General features: G+C 42.0%; 1 protein-coding gene across 1 annotated transcript in view; it reads left to right on the top strand.

The window, feature by feature from the left end:
• The window catches only part of LOC140139773 (speckle-type POZ protein-like), a 113,359-nt gene that overhangs the window by 77,310 nt on the left and 13,521 nt on the right, over nucleotides 1–22,528 (top strand). The window contains 2 exon segments of the mRNA XM_072161519.1: nucleotides 16,385–16,512; nucleotides 17,549–17,726. Of these exon segments, the coding sequence (XP_072017620.1) occupies nucleotides 16,385–16,512; nucleotides 17,549–17,726 (306 nt within the window).

Raw genomic sequence — 22,528 nt, 5'->3', positions numbered from 1 at the left:
AATACAGAGAACATTCCATAACCATGTCACTTGGGGATGATTTGAAGTGACCTCCACTTGAGATGAGTCTGGTATTTATTCCTAGCTATTATGTGAAATGAGACACATGTAGCAGCCGACAAGTGCATCGTTTTGATATGGATGTACACATATGTTCTTTTCTGCAATGTGTAAATATATTTATGGAGGTCTATGTTTGAAAACTCAGAATTATGAATTTAAGAATTTAGTGAAGTAGGTCCAAATTGGCAAAGTGCAAAAATTACACACGCAACAAAAAGTGCCACTTTTTTCAGTGCATTACAGAGGTGTGGACCATTTTTTTCATGAGTCTTTTTTTTTTTTCCGTCTTATTTAAGCTGAACAAACTTTAGCATGGGCCTTCAACAAACTGTGTTTTGTAGCACAGGCTCTGATCTGGACTCTGCTACCTATATGATAATCTAAGATCTGCTTGCTTCGCTTGCTATTCGAGGGGCATTGCAGTTAGTGAACGGGGCTTGTTTATATACAGTGCACAACTTATAAGTTCCCCCTAATGCTTTTTCAAATAAATCGAAAATTATTTAACGAAATGTAAAATTGTAAAAAGTTATGAGTAACCTTATCAGTTTTACAAATCTGGGCCAATTTGTAGTGTCACACATCATTGCGTTTGGCCACAATGGTTCATTATGTAAAAAAAGAGGGAGTTTTAAAAGTTGCACCTGAGTCCATAGGAGTCAATTTTCAAACAATACAGTATGTTAGGCCTGTCCATGTGTTTGTAATGGAAATAAAACTTAAAGTCTATGTTTAGTAGGGGATGTGTCCTCCTGCACTGTTGACAAGTGCATTGCAACGTCGCTGCATGCTGTTTATTAAATTCCGGACCCGTTGCTGGTCCATGTTGTTCCATACATGTTGGATTGCTCTTGCAGTGTTGTGTTTTCATTGACAAGGTTTTTAACATGGTCCCAACTGAAATTTTGTTCTCAATTTTCGAATTGCATTAGGCGCAACTCCCATACGACGAGCAATTTCTTTCACTGGTACATTTTCATCCAGCAAACCTATTGCTCTACCGCGAAGAAATTCGGGCAAACGCGGCATTATTAAAATGTGACTTTTCACATGTGATGAACTACTGGTGATGTGGTCTATTCTCACTGCAGTACATATCCCATCCATCTCAGACATTTATCATTAAAAAGAAAAGAATCAAACACCTGCTTTGCTTTTCAAGAAGAAAGAGAAGAATACCAAAGATTAAGTTTTCTTTTACAAACACATGAATATCCCTGGCCTACTGTATTGTTTGAGAATTGAGTCCTATGGACTCAGATGCAACTTTTAACACTGTTTAAAACGGTCTCCTTTTTTTACATAATGCACCATTGTGACTGAACGCAATGACGTGTGGACGCTAAAATTTGGTCCACATGTGTAAAACAAATAAGGCTACCCATATCATTTTACAGGTTTGCATTTCGTCAAATAGTTTTCGATTTATTTTAAAAAATATGTAGGGGGAACTTATAAGTTGTGCACCCTATATGTTTCTATGGGAAGGAAAGTGGGATTTCTCTTCATCTCAAGACCGTGGAAAAGAAATTGTTTGGTTAGGATTCCTCGACCATTTGTAGCTCAGACCTGCCGACCACAAATATTTTGAAGCCTGGATGGCAATTCTATAGTGTAGATATTCCAAAAATTAACAAATGTTCACTTACACCTACACATGCATATAATACTGCAATATCTAAGCAAATTTGACATCCGCATGGAATGTATATCGACTATTGGTTATTGACCATTGGAAGAAACTTTGATCATTCAAGTAACCGATTTTGTCAATAGATGTTGCACTTAAGTTTGTTCGGTTTATAATAGGCAAAAATTATTTGGTTTTTGTTAATTGCTCGAGTCTGAACTTACGTTCATGTAAATTCACACAAGACCACGTCAGTCATGCATTACGCAACACACAACTAGTATAAGTGCCTGCTCCCTACAGCGTGCATGTCATTCTATATCAATTATGTTATGAGTCTCATTTTTTCGTCTAAAAATATTATAAGCCGAACAAACTTTCACAGGGTCCCAGACAGGGATAGACGGCCGACCATACTTTTCGAGCGATAATCAAATAATTTTCTATGGCCTTCCCAGGTTAGGCAAATGGAAAATCACATGCCAATACCGTAGGGCTTTCATTCCGCATTGGACATAAGGGTGTGAGCGAGTCCCGGGAATTCGAGTCCCGCCCGATAATCCTATTACCCGGGAAGGAAATTCCCTGCCCGGGTACCCGAAATATAAAAATAAAAAAAATTCAATGCATTTTGATATCATTAATAGAGTATGACATGAAAACTATGTATCAATTTTCAAATTAAAATTACAAAACAATGTGCAAAATTCAATTTTTTTTTTTTTTTTTTTTTAGGTCAACCATGATCCTAGCATTTAGGTCTAGGTCCAGAGACACTACAAAACCGAAAAAAAACTTTGAAAAAAAAAAAATAAATAAATAAATAAATAATAATTTTTTTTTTTTTTTGTTGCATTTGGTGCCGTTACCCGCCTCGAAAAATGCGGCGGGTACCGGCACAAAATTACCCGAAAATCACACCCCTAATTGGACAGCAGCTAAATTGTGCGAGTGTAAATTTTGCTCTTGAATAGAACGTGTCATTTTGCACATACTTTTGATCTAATGAAAATGTGCTCAGGAAGTATAATAAACCACAATTTGTTTGTCCTATTTGTTTATCCACGGAGCAGCCATTTCACAACTGAGTACGCTTCTTATAGCTCTTGTCACAAAGCACAAAACACCAGATCTTGTTTCTTATCAATTATAGATGAATTGTGATGTAAAACGAGGCCAATTTGCATCAGGAATTGGTGGAGTAAAGAATAAGAGCAAAGTCCTGCCATGACCTGTTTTGATGCTGATGTGTGTGATAGAAAACTAACAGAGTTCACTTGTTTGCATTTAGAGGCAAAATTAGGGATTGTGTGACTGTAAAGGCAGAATAAATGTTATTGTTGCCTCAGGCGCACAGTGTAGTATTTGTTTGACTGGTTTTGTTCATTTATTTATTTGCTATTTGTCTGGTTTTGTTTTGTTTTGTTTGTAATATGTTTGTTGATTAGGAAACCCTGACAAATACATGTTGCTTGTTGTTTGTTTATTTCATCTTTGTCATGGAACCAAATACTGTAGGGCTGCTTAGAATACGCAATTGCATTATTTGCAGCGCAATTTGCATATTTTGGCTCCAAATGCGTTTTTTTAAATTTTGGGAAAAATCTAAACAAAACAAGGGACTCTCCAAATCCGCTGAATTAAAAAAAAAAAAAGACAGTTTTTTTCCCCTATTTTTTAATGATGGCAGCACATGATGTTAGGTCCAGGGACGCTCTAAATCTGCAAAAAAATAGATTAGAAATCGGGGGGAAATTATGGATTTTTGTGTTTTTTTGAAAATCAGATTGGGTTTTTTGGCCTCCCAAAATCGCATTTTCTTAGCAGTCATAATATACTGAGTACCGTAAACCGGGGCTACATTGCCACTACCGGGGTAACTTTGCCACCCGACCGGTAAAATGATATATGCCTTTAGTGCAGAGTACACAAAAATAACACAAGGATTCCAATTTGCCCATGTGAAAACATTATATGCCATATACCTGTACATAAGTAGTTCATGTATATGGTGGTTAGTAACTTTGGAAAATCATTTTGAAAATTTGGGGTTTTTTTACACGTTTTTCATATTTTGCGAAATATCGACCCCACAGCCGCAAGTACTGACTTTACAAATTCACCCAATGTATAATTTGATACTTTATTATGTCCTTACTACTGAGATAAAATATCAAAACCCTCAACCTGTAGATTTGTACCCTCACAGCCTTGTGAAGTGTTGGGGGCTACTTTGCCACCCCATACCGGGGTAACTTTGCCACCCTAATTCATATGTTACACTGACAGTTTTGAATAGATGTATAGCTCAGTGGTCGAATACCCTTCAAACCAGAATGAAATCTGTAAGTTAAATGGTTCAAAGGGTGTTCCTGAGTTATCCATACTAATAGTTCTTATTATTTCAGGTCATATCACATCAGTACCATGGGGCTACTTTGCCACCCAATGTATTGACAATTCTATGTGTTCAGATAGGTGTTTTGTCATTCCTGTTATATTTAAAAGACCCAAAGGGTGGCAAAGAAGCCTTAATCAAAGGTTGAACTTGCTTCAAAATAGGTCTGGCAAAGTAGCCCCGACCCATGGGGCTACTTTGCCACCCAATGTTTTTTTTTTTTAATGGGACACAGGGTGCCCCAAATGTTTTCATACTACATATGCCAAATGCACTGGCATATAGCTTTCCTAATAACACCTATATGTAACAATTCATGCAAACATAAAAAGAGGGCGCACCACAACATCCAAAAAATGTGGCAAAGTAGCCCCGGTTTACGGTATCTCTCTGTTCTCCCATTATTGTTTTCATTAAAGACTGAGAATCAGACCATTACCATTACCAAGTAATAATTGGTTCATCGTTCAGGTCTGGTGAGCATATTAGTTTAATAGTACAAAAGGGTTGAGACCTCAAACCTACTAACATGTGAGCCAAACCTTTTGCAATATTATAATATTACCGTAATTGCTTTTTCCCAAAATTTGACATTTTTGGAAAATTCATCTTTTTTTAATGCTTAATTTCAACATAATGCTAAATATAATAGGATTATATCACCCAAAAAAGTTGCATTAAATAACACAGAAAAAATTGAAATTATAATATATTTCTTGTCTTTTACTGCACTGCTATTGTTATTCATCATGTTTAGAAATTCCTGACACTTTCTGGAAATCAAAATTTTATTATCAGAGATCAGGGGAGCTATGAATTTCAAACAAACACCAAATTATGTATTTTTTACATACATATGTATGGGCTCAAATTATATCACAATCTCAATTTTCAAAATAATGCAATGGACATTATAACATTGTTTGGAACTATTAAAGCTCTTAGTTGCAAAGAACTAAAGGTTTATAATGCCATTTTCCATTGTGTATTATATTGCCTGTATCTTAATGTCTTGCTGCCTTTAATCTGAATGGATCAGATCATGTCTCATAAATAGGCAACGCAATGAATTCAATCTTATGAAGAGAAAAAGAGAAGTGTTCCTGGTGGATAAATATATAATGTATCTAGTTACTAGATTGGCAAAGTTCATAGGAAGTCCACTAATTGCCCTAGTGCTATTTTGGGTTGAAAATGGGACATGAAGTATCTATAGTGTGCAAATTGAGAAGCAGAAAACGAGGACATTGTTTTGATTCCTGAAAAATTGCACTCAGAATGTAGACTAAGAACCAGACCATGAAGGCAGAGTAGACACACGTAGTGTCGCAAACATGCTCATGTATCCAGGCACAGTTCTGTAATCCTTACATGTATATTCATAGAATTACCTTTTATTGCGTTATTGGTGGAGGTTTAGAACCAGGGGTTTAGAAACCGTGCCATTAAAAGTGAGATCTTTTTTTTGGCTGAGTGACATTATTTTTCATGTGCACATTACAGTGTCTGTCCACCCATTGTGCTTTGATAATTGAACACCAATGAACGCCTTTTTAATTTCCCTTTCCTACAATGCTGTGACATACTAGATCACTCTAGAATATGATAAGTGAGACTGCTTTACTTAGTTTTTTTTTCTTTTTTAAGCTTTACCATACAATGTGTCTGACTACTCAATACAGGAAAAAAAAAATCATCATTTAATTTTTATTTTTTATATTATTACTGTGGGTATTATTTTTGTAATTCAATATAATAAACTAAAAAAAAGTTCAAAGAGTCACTTATTGAATATAAGTGAACTTGTGACCCTGCTAGGTACGGTAGATACTATGGTCTATTTCACGTGTATAAAAATAGCATCAACTAAGAAATGTTGATATAAAGAAATATGACGATGAATTTGCATGTCTGTAGCTCAACTGGCATGCACTGTATAAAGTTTAAAGCACTCAGGAATCCAGAGAAGAAATTCCCACAATGCATTGCTCCCAGGCCTGTGACACGCAGGATTTCATTTGGGGTACTGATTTTGAAAAAGTGGACTTTTTTCCGGGGCAATTTTGTGAAAAGTGGACAAATTTGGAGCTTTTTGTCCAAAAAAGCTTTAAAACCTGTATACTTTTTCCAAATTTTGGGGTGCACCCCCCTGCGTCGTGGCCTGACTGCTCCCATTTCAATATTCTGTACTGATTTGCAATCCAGTTTTCAACATGGGTCGATAGTGACGAAACTTACCTCAATGAACTGAGCACATCCAGATCTTGTAAATTATGGTTTTTCTTGACTATCGACCAAGTGTTTAGCCAGTCTATTCCCAACTAAAAAAACAAATGGACTGTGTACAAAGTAATAGGAGGTGATCATCAAACAAATGGACCGTGTACCAAGTAAGGCCAAGGAAAGTCGATTTTGAGTTTCCCGTCACCCGCCCTCACTTCATTTTCTGACCCTCACTTGAATTCATTATTGTGATTTTCCAAAAAATACCGATAAAAACTGGTTATATGTGCAAAAAAAATTATGAATAACCCTTTATTTTTTGTGGAAAAATCAAAATCAAAACAAACATTTTGCTGTCACCCTTGCAGACTCATTTTAATATACTGTTGAATCTCATTTGGGCTAAACATCCATCTTCAAGTGAGTGAGCGGCAAATAACAACACATTTTACATGCATGTTGGTCATATAATGAAAGGCAGAAAAATAATGAATAATGAATAATGAAAAAGTTACCTCACTTGTTTTCAGAAATTTTGTGACGGGAAACTCAAAATTGACTGTTAGGGGCCTAATAGGAGGTGATCATCCTGGTGATGTATCATGTTGCAAAGGGTTCTGGGAAGGGTGAGATATCTCCTCTGTCAGGAATCTGTGCCATGAATTTGTAAAGTTATTAAAGTGGTACTTACTAATGTGTAGCAATTAATCATTGGGTGTTAAGAAGTGTTACCCAGTGTATCCTCAAATGGCAGATGATGGATTTGATATTGTAGGGCAAGTTCACCATCTAGACAAGATTTGTAGGATGCATTCACTGTCTAGAAAGCGTGAATCAAACTTTAGATTGGGTTATCAAAATCAGTTTCAAATTTAAAGCAATCTGAAAATCGTCCACACCGGCTTCCACATTTTCTTTTGTAGCACAAAGTAATATTGATTTACATATGGTACTATTTCTATGATATTAAGGGACGCACCATTAGATATTATCGGGGAGGCTAGGGAGTTTCTTGGAAAAAATTGAAAGGCAGTGAAAAAGAAAATTTGCTGCCTTCAGCGGCAAAAAAAAGGAATTCTGCCTGACCCTAACTCCCTAGCCCCCAATAATATCTAATGGTGCAGCCCTAAAGCATGATTGCCCCTCCGAATACTTAAAAGAAAATGTTATTTGGCACCCAACCAGTCCATCCGTATTGAAGTAATCCGCACACTGAAGGTGACGGATATCTGCAACCGTTTTGAACAAAAATAAATGACAGGTTTAAGGGATCGATACAACCTGATCTTTTATCATGGACAACAATGCACTCAGAGACAATTAATGGATTAGTAATATAATCATCATTATGTCTGACAAGCATCCATGCCAAATAACGTACATAGAATGCACAAAAGGTTCAAGACTCAGTACACCGGTCGATCTTACCGCTTCCGATGTTGATTAAGATACTTCTTGCATCGATCCCGAGATGCGGAAAAACCAATAGTCATTTTGTCCCACATAAATGAATAAATAACAAAAAAACCCCGATCCCCCTATTCTACTCACCCATGCGGTGACCGTCACACCACGATAATCGCCCCTTATCCTCCTTGGTGTCCGACTGACACAGACGCGTGCTTTATCGATTGTTCATAGCACTGTGTATCAATTTCTCGACCAAGGGCGAGATATACGGTTGTAGTTTCACACCTTAGGTAAAACCAAACCGGTATTGTTCGCTGAGGATAGTTTTGACGGCATTTTCTGGCGAAAAAGTGACAAAAAACGATCCAAAACTTAGCTACATATCGTGCCTCCGCTTGTATACGGGACACACGAGCAATTCAAAATGGCCGCTTCGTTGACGCCATTCATTTTGTTTCCCACGTAAAACAACCATTGCAGCCTGTAAGTTACAATAGATGTTTGTACATACACATTGTATTTCATGTACGGTAGGTTATTGTTGCTATGTTAGGGTGATTACTCTATCGTTATGTCTTCATTACCGTCCGATAAGACGAAAGTTAATCAGATATTCATACGGTGGGGATTGGTAGGGACCCGCCTGACATTTTAGTAATAAAGTTAGCCAGTCCTTACTTTACCACTAGCGTTCGCGACCAGCCTCCGTGCTCAGGTTTGCTTACTGGGCTTGAGTCGCGTGTTGGGGGGGGGGGTAGTGCCCCCTCCCTTTTCTCCTCGCTTCGCCTCGGCCCTGTCGGGCTTGCCCTTCCCTGGTGACGGAGCGGGACCCACACCCGCTCTGTTTCACCCACAGGGAGTGCTCACGATCTTCTAGATGTCTTTCTTTTGCTTAGGACTCTCCGAGTTCCAGCTTGACGATTGGGATAGGCTCCATCATCGCCATAAGACGAAGAAGAAATCTACCAAGGGCACTGGTAAGGTCGATACGGTGGATTCTGCTGTGACAGCCCCTATGGGTCATGGCAGGTCTGCTTAAGGGGGCTCCGGTCCCGGACAAGCAGGCGGTTCTTCGGGACTGCTAAGCGGCCCAAAGGCTCAGCAGCCAGCGAAAGCACTGACTATACTTCGAGCAAAGTAGCAGGCAGCAGAGCGGTAACCACCAGCGAAAACCCTAGCGGGTTTTGCAGCAGGAGGATACCAGTCGACACGGTAGATTCTGCTGTGACAGCCCCTATGGGTCATGGCAGGTCTGCTTAAGGGGCTCCGGTCCCGGACAAGCAGGCGGTTCCTTCGGGACTGCTAGCGCGCGTCAAAGGCTCAGCAGCCAGCGAAAGCACTGACTATACGTCCGGAGCAAAGTAGCAGGCAGCAGAGCGGTAACCACCAGCGAAAACCCTAGCGGGTTTTGTAGCAGGAGGATACCAGTCCTCTAGCCAAAAATCCTCACGGGGTTTTAGCAGGAGGACACCCGTCTGTTGCAGGCATATCTACGGGCTCAAACAGCCACAGTAGTAGCCAGCGACGGGCAGCATGCAAGGGTACCCGGGCTTGCCTGGGTTGAACCCTAGCATGCATGGGTTCAGCAGAGACGATACCGCTGCTAACGCTGTGGGTGTAGTCTTAGCAGAACCAACTGGGGTTGTCACACGGCAGCGCCCATGGCGGGACCGCCGAGTGATACCCTGGGCCCTAGAATAGCTGCTGGCTGTCCACAGGGACTGGCTGGCGATTATTCAGGGGTTGGGCTCGCAGTCTCTCACGGGACAGCGACCCAGGTGCATTCGGTGGCAGCTACAAAGCCGAGCTACGGCTTGACTTCAGTGGTAGCCGCTATGCACCCGCCCATAGCTGCCGTGAGTGGTCCGCCACACACAGCGACCTTGGGCGAAGCTCTAGAGGGTACAGTAAGTAGCTTGAACAGCCTAGCTGATCAACAACCCACTTATGTCCTCGAGAGCCAGCGGAGCGTGGGTGATCCATTATCGTCAATGGGTCACTTACCCTCTCTTGATCGATCACTGTCAAATCAACAGGGCATAGCTCCATTGATTGACGCTGCCTATTCAGGTGGCGAGGTGATTGATCGGGGTATGCACGCCAGCTACCCGTGGTACTAGGCAAGCTCCCTCTAGCCAAGGGACAGCCGGTATAGCGGGTACTCATACACACGGCTTGATTCCCCTTGCGGGGAACGCAGTGAGGCATGGGTACAGTGGTACACAGCCGGAGCCCTCACGGGCACCTACGCTGGAACCACGCATACAGCGGTACACAGCCGGGAACCCTCACGGGTACCCATGCTAGTACCGCGCCGGTACACGCCAGCACACAGCTTGATCCCCAAACAGGGAACGCAGTGTGGCGAGGGTACAGCGGTCCACAGTTGGGAACCCTCAAGGGTACCCACGCTGATACCGCACCGGTATCCGCAGCACCGCTTTAGTCGCCACAGTCTCTGTGGCAACAAGGGGGGCGGTGCTGGTACTGCAGTACCATGGGGTTACCCTGGTGGCGGATCCTTTCAGGGTCAGCTGCCGGCTGGGTATGCCCCGTGGTACCCGCCGCAGGGTGTTTCTTCCACGGCCTAGCACCGTGGCAAGTGTCGCCAGCGATGGCCACGCAGTACCAACATCAGCTGTTGACCAGGCCAGCCGGCATGGGGCTAACCCAGATCTTGATCAGGGTAGGCCCGTGCTGCTAGCGCTTAGGGCGACGGCTGCGAGAGCATGCGGACCCAGTGGTGCCATGGCGGATACCTCAGGGTCTTGCGGGAGTACTCCCTCTTCTGCTGGCAGGTAGTCGGCGAGCCACACAGTGGTTATGCCTTCTTACCCGCTTTCAGATGCCCGTCCTCAGTTACCGTCATCATCGGAGCATGATACGGATACTGTGGGCGAGGGAAAGAGTCGGAAGCTGAGTCCGGTAGTGACATCACTACAATCTCCTTCCCCCGCTGCCCCGCGAGGGGAGCAACAGGACTGATCTTCCTCCGGACACCCCCTAAGGGGGAGTCCATGGAGGAGGACCAGGGGATCCTTTCAGTAGGATGCTCAGCTGCTGCTTCCTCACAGGGGACGCCTGCACTCTCATTCCCGGCAAACCTCACGGGTAGATATCGTGGGGCTGTCGAGCTCAGTAGAGCTATGACGCCGCGTGCTTGCACGCTTCCTCTGCGTAACGCGGAGGACCACGGGACCTACCTGAGGGGATCCGAGAGGGACCCAGATGTCGCTCAAGCGTATCACGCCAGACAACATCTGAGCTCTTCCGCGAGGTGAGCCTATTAGCGGTGCTGACACCCGGTCTCAACGAGCGCCCCATTGGCCTAGGCCCTAGCGTGTCCACTCAGCGCCGGGGTGGGGCCTGCCACTCCAATCGCTCAACGCGATGGAAAGGCAGGGTCCTTTTTCTCTTTGGATGCTTCTGCGCCACGGTGGAGGACCGTGCAAAGAAGCTACCAACGGGAGCACTCTGAAGAAGTCGGAAACTGCCCTTACCATGGGTAGGAGCTCCGACTTCAGCAGGCCGTGCACCACCAACAGTACCCGAGCCCACTACCTCTGTAGCACCCATTTCTGGGAGGCGCAAGGGTAGCACAGGAACAGCTGGCAAGCCCGAAGAAGAGCAAGCGCTCTTCCAAGGGAAGCTAGGCAGAGCATTCCTGGGGGCTCAGCGTTTTTCCACAGGGGATCTCCCAGTGGACGACCGCTTATGGCTTTCACCCAGAGGTGGGAAACCATCTCTTTGAGTGCCTGGGTATGGTCAGTGGTGAGTGGGGGTTACAGACTGGCAACCCAGTCTCCCCACATTCGCCTGCACATTTCAGAGGTCCACAGTAGTGCCGTCAGACGGCCCCCAGCGCCGGGCACTACTGACAGGGATCACACAGCTTCTCACGAAGCGGGCGATTGTCCCGGCTCTACCCCCGTTCTACGGGTGATCTTGGAGCCATTGGCTCCAAGGAAGACCGGCGACGGGAGCCCCATCCGGAACCGCAGGCTGTTGAACACGTTCTTCAGGCTCAAGAGGTTCAGAATGGGGACTCTCGCCTCGGTGCTAGCCTGCCCCATCAGGGGCATGGGAACAGCATCGCTAGATCTCTCGGACGCCTATCTGCATATGCCAATCGCCTCTCAAGATCGGAGGCATCTGCGCTTCTAGGTACAGGATCAAAATTACCAGTTTTGATACCGCCATCCGCCTGTCCATCTCTCCCAGGGTGTTTAACACTCTTGGTCAGAGCGGTGGCAGCGTGCATGAAGCACAGGGGTGTCAACATCAGTTGCTACCTGTACGTGTGGCTCATATGCGGACGCACTCCACTGAAGACTACGAGTCTCATGGGGTTGATAGTCCGTAGGGTGCGGGACCCTGGATTTTTTGATAAACTCAAAAAAGTCCAGCGTGGTCCCGACGCAGACACCACTATTTGTAGGGGCCCAGATCACCCTCACGGAGGGGTTCGCGTGCTCTCACCCGGCGGGTGATTTAACATGGTGCGGTGTGCCTGACTCTTGGCCGAGTCTCGGGCAAAACCCGCTGTGGCATGGATGAAGGTGGTAGGCCTAATGGCCAGTATGGTAGACCTCGTCCTGTACTGCCGTTTCTACGTTAGGCTTACCCATCTACACCTTCTAGCCTGCTTGCAGGCCCAGTCGTCACCAATATCCCTCGCGGTTCCGTTGTCGGAGATCGCGAGAGGAACTCTGGTGGTGGACCCATCAGCCCAATTTGACCCAGGGTGTCAGGTTTCCTGCACCCCGGTATGTCACGTAGTGACGACCATAGCGTCAAAACGGGGCTGGGGGTCCACATCCACGGAGACTCCGCCTCGGGCCTATGGGGGCCATAGAGACAGAGTTTCACATCAACCTCCCTCGCTCACGAGGAGGTGATCGTGGAATCACATACCGTTGTCCTGACGGATAACACAACCGTGGTAGCCTACCCCAACAGACAAGGGGACTCCGGGACACCACGATTGAGCCTGCATGCACGACACCTGATAGGGTGGTGCAAGTTCAGGCAGATTACGATGAGAGCGATACACATCGCGGGCGTCACCAGCATCCTCGCGCACAATCTGTCACGAGGAAGGGTGTCGGGACCAGCAGAATGGTCCCTTGCTCGCAGGTCGCTCAGACGATCTTCAAGGGATGTACCACCCCTCGAAAGATCTGTTCGCATCTCATCGCAATCATCCACTGCCGGTGTACTGCTCAAGGGTCGCGGACCCCCAGGCATTCACCGTGGACGCTCTGTCCATAGACTGGGGAGGGATGACAGCTTATGCAGTCCCTCCGATCTCACTACTCATGAGGGTGGTGACCAAGATCGGGTGGGAAGACTGCATTGTCATTCTGCTAGCGACAAGGCCGCTGGCACTTCCCGAGGTACCAGATCTACTCCGGATGCCCGGAGCGGAGGTACCCAGTCTATCACTAGAGCACCTGCAGTTAGCTGCATGGCCCTTACCAGGGAACGCGCAGCGGAGGGATACTTTTCATCAGAAGCTGTTTTTCTCATCGCCGGGCTAGACGGAAGTCTACCCTCCGTGCGTATAGCCAGAGTCTGGCTCCATACTACGCTTGGTGCAATGAGACAAATAGCTCTCCCGCTAGAGCCTCTGTGCTGCTAGTTCCAGAGTTTCTGACAGAAAAGTTCCAAGCAAGACTTCAGCGGGCCACTGGGGCCAGCTATAAGTCAGCTGTCCTCTCCATTCACCGAGGTTTCGAGACGGGTCGACTATCATAACCGATGGTTACCTTATTAGTCTACGCCTCGACGGTATGTTCAACGAGTGTCTACCAAAAAGGAAAGTGATCCTCCTAAGGGATCCCAACACAGTCTTAGATTACTTTAAGGGTCACCCTTTTGACCTTCCGTCAAAAGCGACGCTTAAATACGTAACTCTCAAGATGGCTTTCCGGTTTGGCGTTGGCTTCGGACGGCGGTGCTGAGTTGCACACGGTCTCGAGGTTAGCTTCCGTGTTCACAAACACTGGAGCGACACTGTTTCGGGCGCTCTGTTCTCGTGATCACGAACGGGCGCGGTGCATACCGACATTCGTCCCTCTCCAATCCCCAGGGTTGGGCAAGGTTCGCTGAAGCCAAAGATAGGCTGGGGTGTCCGATAAGGCGCTGCAGCACTATTTCTTCCGAACACAAGCCTTGCGAGGGACTCACGACCGCATTCATCACCCTTACAGAGCCTTTCGGTCCAGCCGCTGTCGCAATGGCTGGTCCAGGTGTTGGTGGGGTCCGGGGATCGCGAAGGTTTCGCGTTCCACGACCCACTCGACACGAGCTATCTCATCCTCTTGGGTCTACCGTTCGGTTGTCCCTTGAGGTGATCTAGCAGGCGGTGTCCCGAAGCCACCTTCGCCCTTCTCTACGATACTTCCGCTTACGTTAGTAATCAGAGACGGGCGGAGGTTTACCGGGACATTGTTCGGCGATCATAATACGGTGGTGTACGGGTACCAGGTTTTCAGACTATACAGAATACTCAGCATGGTAAGAACCAGTGTCGCTATTCTTAACCACCAAACTTATTAAGTAAGGAGGTTTATGTCTGTGATCGCGTGGTCTTTTTTTTTTTTTTTTCCGTTGGGGGAAAATATTTCTGACCTCGCGAAAACCATCGTTTATACCCGCTCCCGATCCCTGATCAGATGCTGACCAATCTTGTACCTCCATCTGCCGGTTACTTGCTAGATCGATCTTTCAGATGTTGATGCAAGAAGTATCTTAATCAACATCGAACGGTAAGATCGACGGTGTACTGAGTCTAGTCCCAAACAAAAATGTTTGGTAGACTCATAACCGTCGCGATCTTACCTTTCCGATGTTGATTATCCCGACCCCGCCACCCCCTACAAGTTTGGTCCGGTAGGGGATCCCAAGTCGGATAAGGGATTTATCATATGGTGTGACGTCACCTTTTGGGTGAGTCCACCGGGGATCGGGGTTTTTGTTATTTATTCATTTATGTGGGACAAAATGACTATTGGTTTTTCCGCATCTCGGGATCGATGCAAGAAGTATCTTAATCAACATCGGAAAGGTAAGATCGCACCGTTATGAGTCTACCAAACATTTTTGTTTGGGACTATTATGACCCAACATTAAAGAAAAAAGTTCAGGGAATCAATAATTTGCTATTTTAAAGATTCACTTATATTGCCAATTGCGAAATACTAAGGAAAACTGCACTTGTGACACTTACTGAATTAATTCATTGGTTCTGATGCTACATTGTGGCTTTTAAAGCATTTTAATGATTTTTTAAAATATCATGATAATTAAGAATTGATCATGTAACATCTTCGATCATACAAGCTAATGAATAATTGAATCATATGACAGTTTATTTTGTAGAAGCAAAATTTTTGGGGAAATATTATCAATCGCTTCAACATGTACCTAAAACAGGAAGATATTTTATTTCCAAGTAATATGCGACACCGCAATGCTCTTTTAGTTCTTGTTATTTCTATGAATATGTCCTTCTGTTTTTAAAAGTAAGTCAATTTTGTTCCTTTGTGTTATACAAAATTCTCAGTATTGTATCTCCTGGGGACATATCTTTTGTGGGAATTCTAACTCCTTATCATTTATGTAACATTTATCATCCAGCTTGAGAAACCAATCCTGATAATAGTATTCTAAAGCCCAATTCATACTCCCAATCTACAGACACAGGAATAAATCAACCTTTGCAATAATAAAACTACAGAGGCTACTAAATTAAAGGAATGGAAACCACTCGGCAACCAAACTCACATGGGGAATTGAACCCGTGCCGCAGTGGTGAGACCAAACCACTACACTAACCCGTTCTCCATTTTGTTCTTTGTTCTTTCTCCTTTTTCCCTTTTTTATTATTTCTCTTTTTCCTCTTCAAAGTATAAATTTTCAGGGTACACAAAGCCTGTTGCATGATAAGTGTTGATTGAAACAGCGAAACAACCCCAAGATAAATCATTATCGCATATATACAAGTCAATATGTCAATACAAATCAGTTTTATCGCAAGTACAGTCCAACCTCCCTTATCCGGACCTCTTTTATATGAATCTCTCTGTTATCCAGACATGTGATCGTTATAGAAAAAACATGTTTTAATGCTTTGAGAGCTTGATTTCATGCACTCAAGCATAAATTTAGAAAGCCATAACTATGTGGCAAAAAGCCCTCAATTACCATCTTTCAGTGTTATTACCCCACTCAAAATTTTTGAGTAATGCTTTGCTGTCTCAATGTTAGCTTTTCAGACATTCAATGCAGAATTACATATAATTCACTTATCCAGATTTTTCACTTATTCGGCCCATGCTTGGTCCCATCATGGCCAGATAAGAGAGGTTGGACTGTAAGATCTTATATGAAAAATCGTGAATGGGAGTATGAATCAGGCTTAAGTGTATCAATCCCGAGATGTGTAATATGACTTATCATATACTGATAAGTCATATTACACATAAATTTCAAATAAATGATAGTGTAATATTCCCTGTTTTCTTTTCTTTCTTTCAGAGAGTCAGTTTAGTGTATCAATGCCTGTTTATGATTTTCTCCCATATACTGATAAGTCATACATAAATTTCCAATAAATGATTGTGTAATATTTCCTGTTTTTCTTTTCATTCTTTCAGAGAGTCAAAGAGCCTACAGATTTGTACAGGGTAAAGATTGGGGGTTCAAGAAGTTCATTAGACGAGATTTCTTAATGGACGTAGCTAATGGCCTCTTACCGGATGACAAACTAACTCTATTTTGTGAAGTAAGTGCATTTCGTTCTTTTTCTCCTTTTTTTCCCCTTTTAAGTATAAATTTTCAGGGCACACAGAGCACTTCAGGAGACAAGTTACCTTCAGATATGAATATGTGTCTACAGTCAAACAAAATAAGTTGTATGTTGTAAAATGTGATTTGAGGAACTTGAGGAAGACTGAAAAATGTGATCAGATTTAGTTAATATTTCATTGTTTTTCAGTGATTTCAAAGAAGTCTTAATCTCCATTGAATGCAAGATGGTTTTAGTGCATAGTGATAAAGAAGCACTTACGACCTCCTTGCAATCAGCTTTGTAATATCATGAGAGGCTGGTCTAATTGTGATGCAGCACATCAAATGTGGCATAGTGCTTTTCGAGATATAGATTAAAATTAGGCAGAAAAAATTAAGGTAAATAATAAGAGTTTGGGATGCTTTTCACTTATAAAATATGAATGCCTTGATCATTTTAGGCAAATGTGATGTCATACACTGAACTCAAATTGACTTCATCTGCAAAGTCCTCCCTTTTGATGTGCTGCATCACAATTGTTAGGACTTTTTAGCATATTGTGACCAATGAAATGATAATAATTTGATTTGTACTACAAATTTTGCTTGAATATTTCACATACTCTTTAAAAGATATCATCATATCACTTCAGGTATTGTTTATGTCTTTCTTTGGATGCATGCATGCATCTGATACTAGTGATAAGTCATTTCAGTATTGTGTAAAGAAGAAAACCCCAGAATCTTGTAATAATCCATTGAGTAAGTTAATTTACATTTTAGAATCATTTATTTTTTTGAAACCGGAACAGATAATGTACAGCAGGTCTTTTGGCTAAGCCTGAAAGTTTGTCTTTTGCACATGGCTATAAGTTTTAAATGTTAAATGAATGTAATGTAGCCAACAGTATTTGGTACAAACTTGCCAAATGAGTTTGCAGCGAGTAGAAGTGTATAGTAATAGTAACTAACATGTTGAGGCAAGTTTTCTGCAACCGGTTTTATTTTTTCCCCTTTCATCATCATCTCAGGTCAGTGTGGTAGCTGATTCCGTCAACATATCAGGGCAATCTAGTCAAGCCCAGCTCAAAGTACCCGACGCTCGGTTAGCCGACGACCTCCAGTCGATGTGGGAGAGAAACGCTTTCAGCGACGTCATGTTATGCGTGAAAGGCAGAGAGTTTCAAGCGCACAAGTCCATTTTAGCAGGTTGGTGTTGGGTGGGAGACAACGACAGTTGTTTTAAAAAAAAATCAATTTTTTAGAATTTGAGTGTAAAAGGTTTATATTTAAAAGTTAGAAACCACAATAGATATTGAAGGCTTTAACTGCCGCTAGCAGAACAATTCAAGAGGGTCATTTTGCAGTGAATATATGGGGGTGGGTGATAATCTAGTAGTGTGAATCTTGTATTTGGATAATATCTGGAATGGTGGGTTAGCTATATTTGCTAACCCACAACTCTGTGTAAATGCCAAAGTGCCAAGTGCATTTGGGAACTTGTCATCGTTGGCAGACAGAGGTAGGCATTTGAAGGCAAAATTAAATGACTCATTTAATCGTGATAATGTTATAACCTTTTTTCAGATTCTCACTTTGAAATTGCAGTTATGCGTTCGAGTTTAAAATGTTCTCACATCTTCAATTTTACTTGAGGACAATTGTGGTAGATTGTGAATGAATATAGTTTTTTTTTTATATAATAGTTTCCTTTTTCATCTCAGCTTAACACACAAAGATGACACATCCCAAGATTTTCCCTGAATTCAAGTTTTTATTAATCCAAATTTCTGCATTTTTATTTATTTAGAACCCACTTTTGTAGCTTCTTGCCCTAAATTTACACATTTTGTCATCATTTTTCACTAGTTTCAGGTATTATATTTACACTGAGTGGTATCTCGGAACACATTATCTTTTGTTTTTTCTTTGGTTTCGAAGTGTACTCTCATATGTGTGTGGATGGTGTGTGCTTGCCCTCATGTGTGTAGGCGCATGTCAATGCTTACTGTAAATTTTGCAAGTCTTTTATTGTTTCCGTATTTTCTGTTATCTATTAAAAGTTGACTCTTCTTCTCTAGTGTAGAACTTACCAGCAAAGAAATACATTATCCAATTTTTTTTCGTATATTAGTTTAAGATGAAGCTTTATTATGGCTTACAGGGTTGGTAAACTAAAACAATACAAAACTACTGGGTATCCATTTTGTCTCACAATTACATTACAAGTTACTCTGCCCAGGCAAGTTATTGTATCATCTCCAAACAAATATGCGTGATACAGAGCCATGCTGTAAGGCAAGGATTACTGGCACGTTGTCATCCTGGAGTGTTGATACAGTGTTAGTCTGAATCCAGTTTGCCATACAAAATGAATACAAATTGAACCCCTTACTGAATATATAACCTGGTTTTGTTCTAGTCAAGTACTTTGTTTATCCTCATAATCAGCGTTCAAATTGTGTCTTGGGATGGAAATTAACCTGATGGCGTGTTGGTATATATCGGTTAATGTGTATTGTTAGCTTTGTTACATCCCTCTTGTTTTGGAATAAAAATGAGGGTAAGTGAGAGTGTGATCGGGTAACTAAAAGTCACATGGGGAATAATAGCGTGTGAGCTGTGAAAGAGATGGATGGACTGTGATAGATATGGGGAATGATAGCGTGTGAGCTGTGAAAGAGATGGATGAAATGTGATGGATATTGAGAGTCAATTTTAGAGGTTCAACCATTATAATTGCCACTCCATAAAAAGTGGATGTGATGGGGTGTGCATTTGTAATCGTCTCCATATAGGGGGTGTTAGTGTGATACTCTCCATTCCAACCGGGGAATTCTTGGGAATCAGGGATCATCCCCGATTCCCCGCTTTAGATAATGTGCTACGTGCTGCAATTATCATAATTGATATGTGAGAGGTTGCTTCCTTTTTGTGATCAAAAATTAGTACCTGGTTGTTAGGTCAAATGTCATAAAAAGTTGTGTATAATTTGTGTACATCCCTGGTTAACCGGTGAGAGTCAGAGAGCAATGCCCCTGTTTGCGTAGTCCTGAACAGTGTCCCTGTTCGGAGGTAATTTCAAGTAGGTGGGTGCATGTTCTAAACTTCTTATGTTGCATGATGAAGACTGTTCTATGTAGTTCTAGTCCATGACAAAAGCAAAAAAAAAAAAAAAAAAAAGTGATGATTTCAAAGTCAAACTGTCCATGGATATGATGCTAGATGCCACTTCTGCCAATATCCTAACCCTCATCCTAACCCTGAACCTGACTTTGAACTCTTGGCATTGCATATTCCTAATTAAAAAGCTAATCTATATTATCTTCTATTTGTACTTGAACGTCAATCTTCCTACCGTATCTCTCATTTTTCTCAAGAATTTCATCAAATGAAAAAACATGTCTCATCTACAACAACAACAAGAAATCTTAAGCAACCTCTAAGAATATGTATCACATTCAGGCAATCCAGACAATACCCAAAATAGAGATTCTATTTATCGTCAGATATAAAAAGAGTGTAACACTGTATATCCATCACAGCTGATATCCTAATATTCTGGATGGAATTTTCCCCATCACAGAGCCCATGGTATAGATCAAAGCCTAATAATCCAGTTGTTATATCAAAAAGCGTTTTGTGTTGACCTCGCCAGTACTATGCCAAATCTGGATCACAATCAATATGTACCTGTTGGCGAAAAACATTGAAGACGACCCCATTTTAAGAATTTCTTTTTCTGGTGCGCCATCGTTGGAAATCTTGGCTTAAGGCTCAGCTGTTTTCTTGAAAAGCCCTGTCGGCATTTCCTTACAAAGGCAATCTCGATTGGGTCGATTTTGATGTGTTGCTTTTTTTATTTGATACCTTTTGTGCCTTTGGTAATTGGAAATAGCTTCTATGTAATACAGTTACTCGTTCTGCAATGTGTGTCTGCCGCGGGTGAGTGTGCGCTAATTTTTAACGACTTTGCTCGGCAAAACACAAATATTTGTTAGGTAATGTGTTTGAGTGCATGACAGGATAAGATAGGAAAATAACGAAATGTTAATGGGATGGGAAATCTTATAGATCAGAATATGCATGGTTTACAAAATGAGCTTTTGTTTTCATAACCTCAAGTTTTTAGAGGAATTGGAGAGAAATTTAAGATTTTCATACATAACAAATTGAAGGTAAACCCTGGCTTCCTGGACTTTTGAGTTTATATTCCCAGGAAATTCACTTTTTTTTTCAGCCGTGATGCTAGAAAGTTAAAAAGTATAGATGCTTAAAAATAATTTAAGTAAAAATCTATAGCACCAGCAGATCACGAAGTGTTAATAAAACAATGCCAGTCTGAATCACATACTTTAAACCTGGAAGAGTATTACTTAGAAATCCACTGGTCTTTGTTAAATAACCATTTTGGGCAGTCATAATATCGCATTCAGGGGTAACTTGATGTTTGAAAACACAAGATCAGTTTCAAAGATCCAAATAAGTCAAATATTTTGAGGTGAAATACCAGCTGCCCATCTGTGGTAATTGCATACAACCTGCCTGAGGAGTAAGATGATACAGTTCAGCAGACCTTTTATTGACCCAAATGAAGAGTTAAGGTGGATGATGCCATGCCATGGCTGCCTTGTGTTTCTTTTATCAATATTGTATCGTTAGAAAACAACAAAAATGTTGACGGATGGGGAAAATCATATGGTTTTAAAAATCAACCATTCTTTTCATAACCTTAACATAAGTTTTGAGGAGAAATGTGCTCGGAAGCTAAAAAAAGTATGTGCCTGAAAATAAAGAAATATAAAAAAAGTAAGGACCTAGTATCAGTATATGTGTACATCCATATCAAAACGATGCACTTGTCGGCTGCTACATGTGCCTCATTTCACATAATAGCTAGGAATAAATATCAGGCTCATCTCAAGTGGAGGTCACTTCAAATCATCCCCAAGTGACATGGTTATGGAATGTTCTCTGTATTAATAATAAGTCATGTGACTGGGGGTGATATAAAGTGACCCCCACTTGAAATGAGTCTGGTATTTATTCCCAGTTATTATGTGAAATGAGACACATGTAGCAGCCGACAAGTGCATCCTTTTGATATGGATGTACACATATATCACAAAAATTAATAAAAAATCTGAATTACATACATAGTTCATGAAACCTGGAAAGGCCGTTACTTTAGCAATCCATTGGTCTTTGTTAAACAGCCATTTTGTGCATTCATAATATCGCATTCGGGGTAACTTAATGTTTGAAAACACAAGATCAGTTTCAAAGATCCAAATAAGTCAAATATTTTGAGGTGAAATACCAGCTGCACATCTGTGGTAATTGCATACAACCTGCCTGAGGTGTAAGATGATACAGTTCAGCAGACCTTTTATTGACCCAAATGAAAAGTTAAGGTGGATGATGTCATGCCATGGCTGCCTTGTGTTTCTTTTATCAATATTTCTGGGATAATTATATAAAACATTGTAAACTGAGCAACACCCAATAAACAAGGGTGTTTTTATTTTAAGAAAATTGGTATTATAGCCCCCATAAAAATATCAATTCTTTGAGGCCATATACCATACCTGTTAAGGTCAGTCCCTCCCACCCCTCTAATTAGGAGGGTGGGTGCCCTGGGAATTAACATAAAGAGACAGGGACAGGGTCATGATCCATAGTCATGATCAATATGTTTAACATTGAGCATTATTTAGATTGGAACAACTTTATATACACAATTCCTGTTAAATACCGTCAATTTTGGGATATTTTCCCCCAGAAAGTAGCAGTCGTCTTGAATTGTGTTAGGAGAGTCTTTGTGGGTAGGGAGTTGGTACAGGGCTCTGGCTGACCACCCCTGTAATAAAGTTACAAATGTATCGCTTCAAATATATAAAAAAATATGAATACAAAAAGTGCATTAGGCAGCCTTGGGATATCTCGTTTTGCATCTCAAGATGTTGGTTCTATTCCTGATGATGAACCATGATGTGTATACAGTGTGTGGG

The sequence above is a fragment of the Amphiura filiformis genome, chromosome 1, assembly GCF_039555335.1.
Source record: "Amphiura filiformis chromosome 1, Afil_fr2py, whole genome shotgun sequence".
NCBI classification, from domain to species: domain Eukaryota; kingdom Metazoa; phylum Echinodermata; class Ophiuroidea; order Amphilepidida; family Amphiuridae; genus Amphiura; species Amphiura filiformis.
The sequence above is the reverse complement of the archived record's forward strand: the minus strand, read 5'-3'. Positions and strand labels throughout refer to the sequence as shown.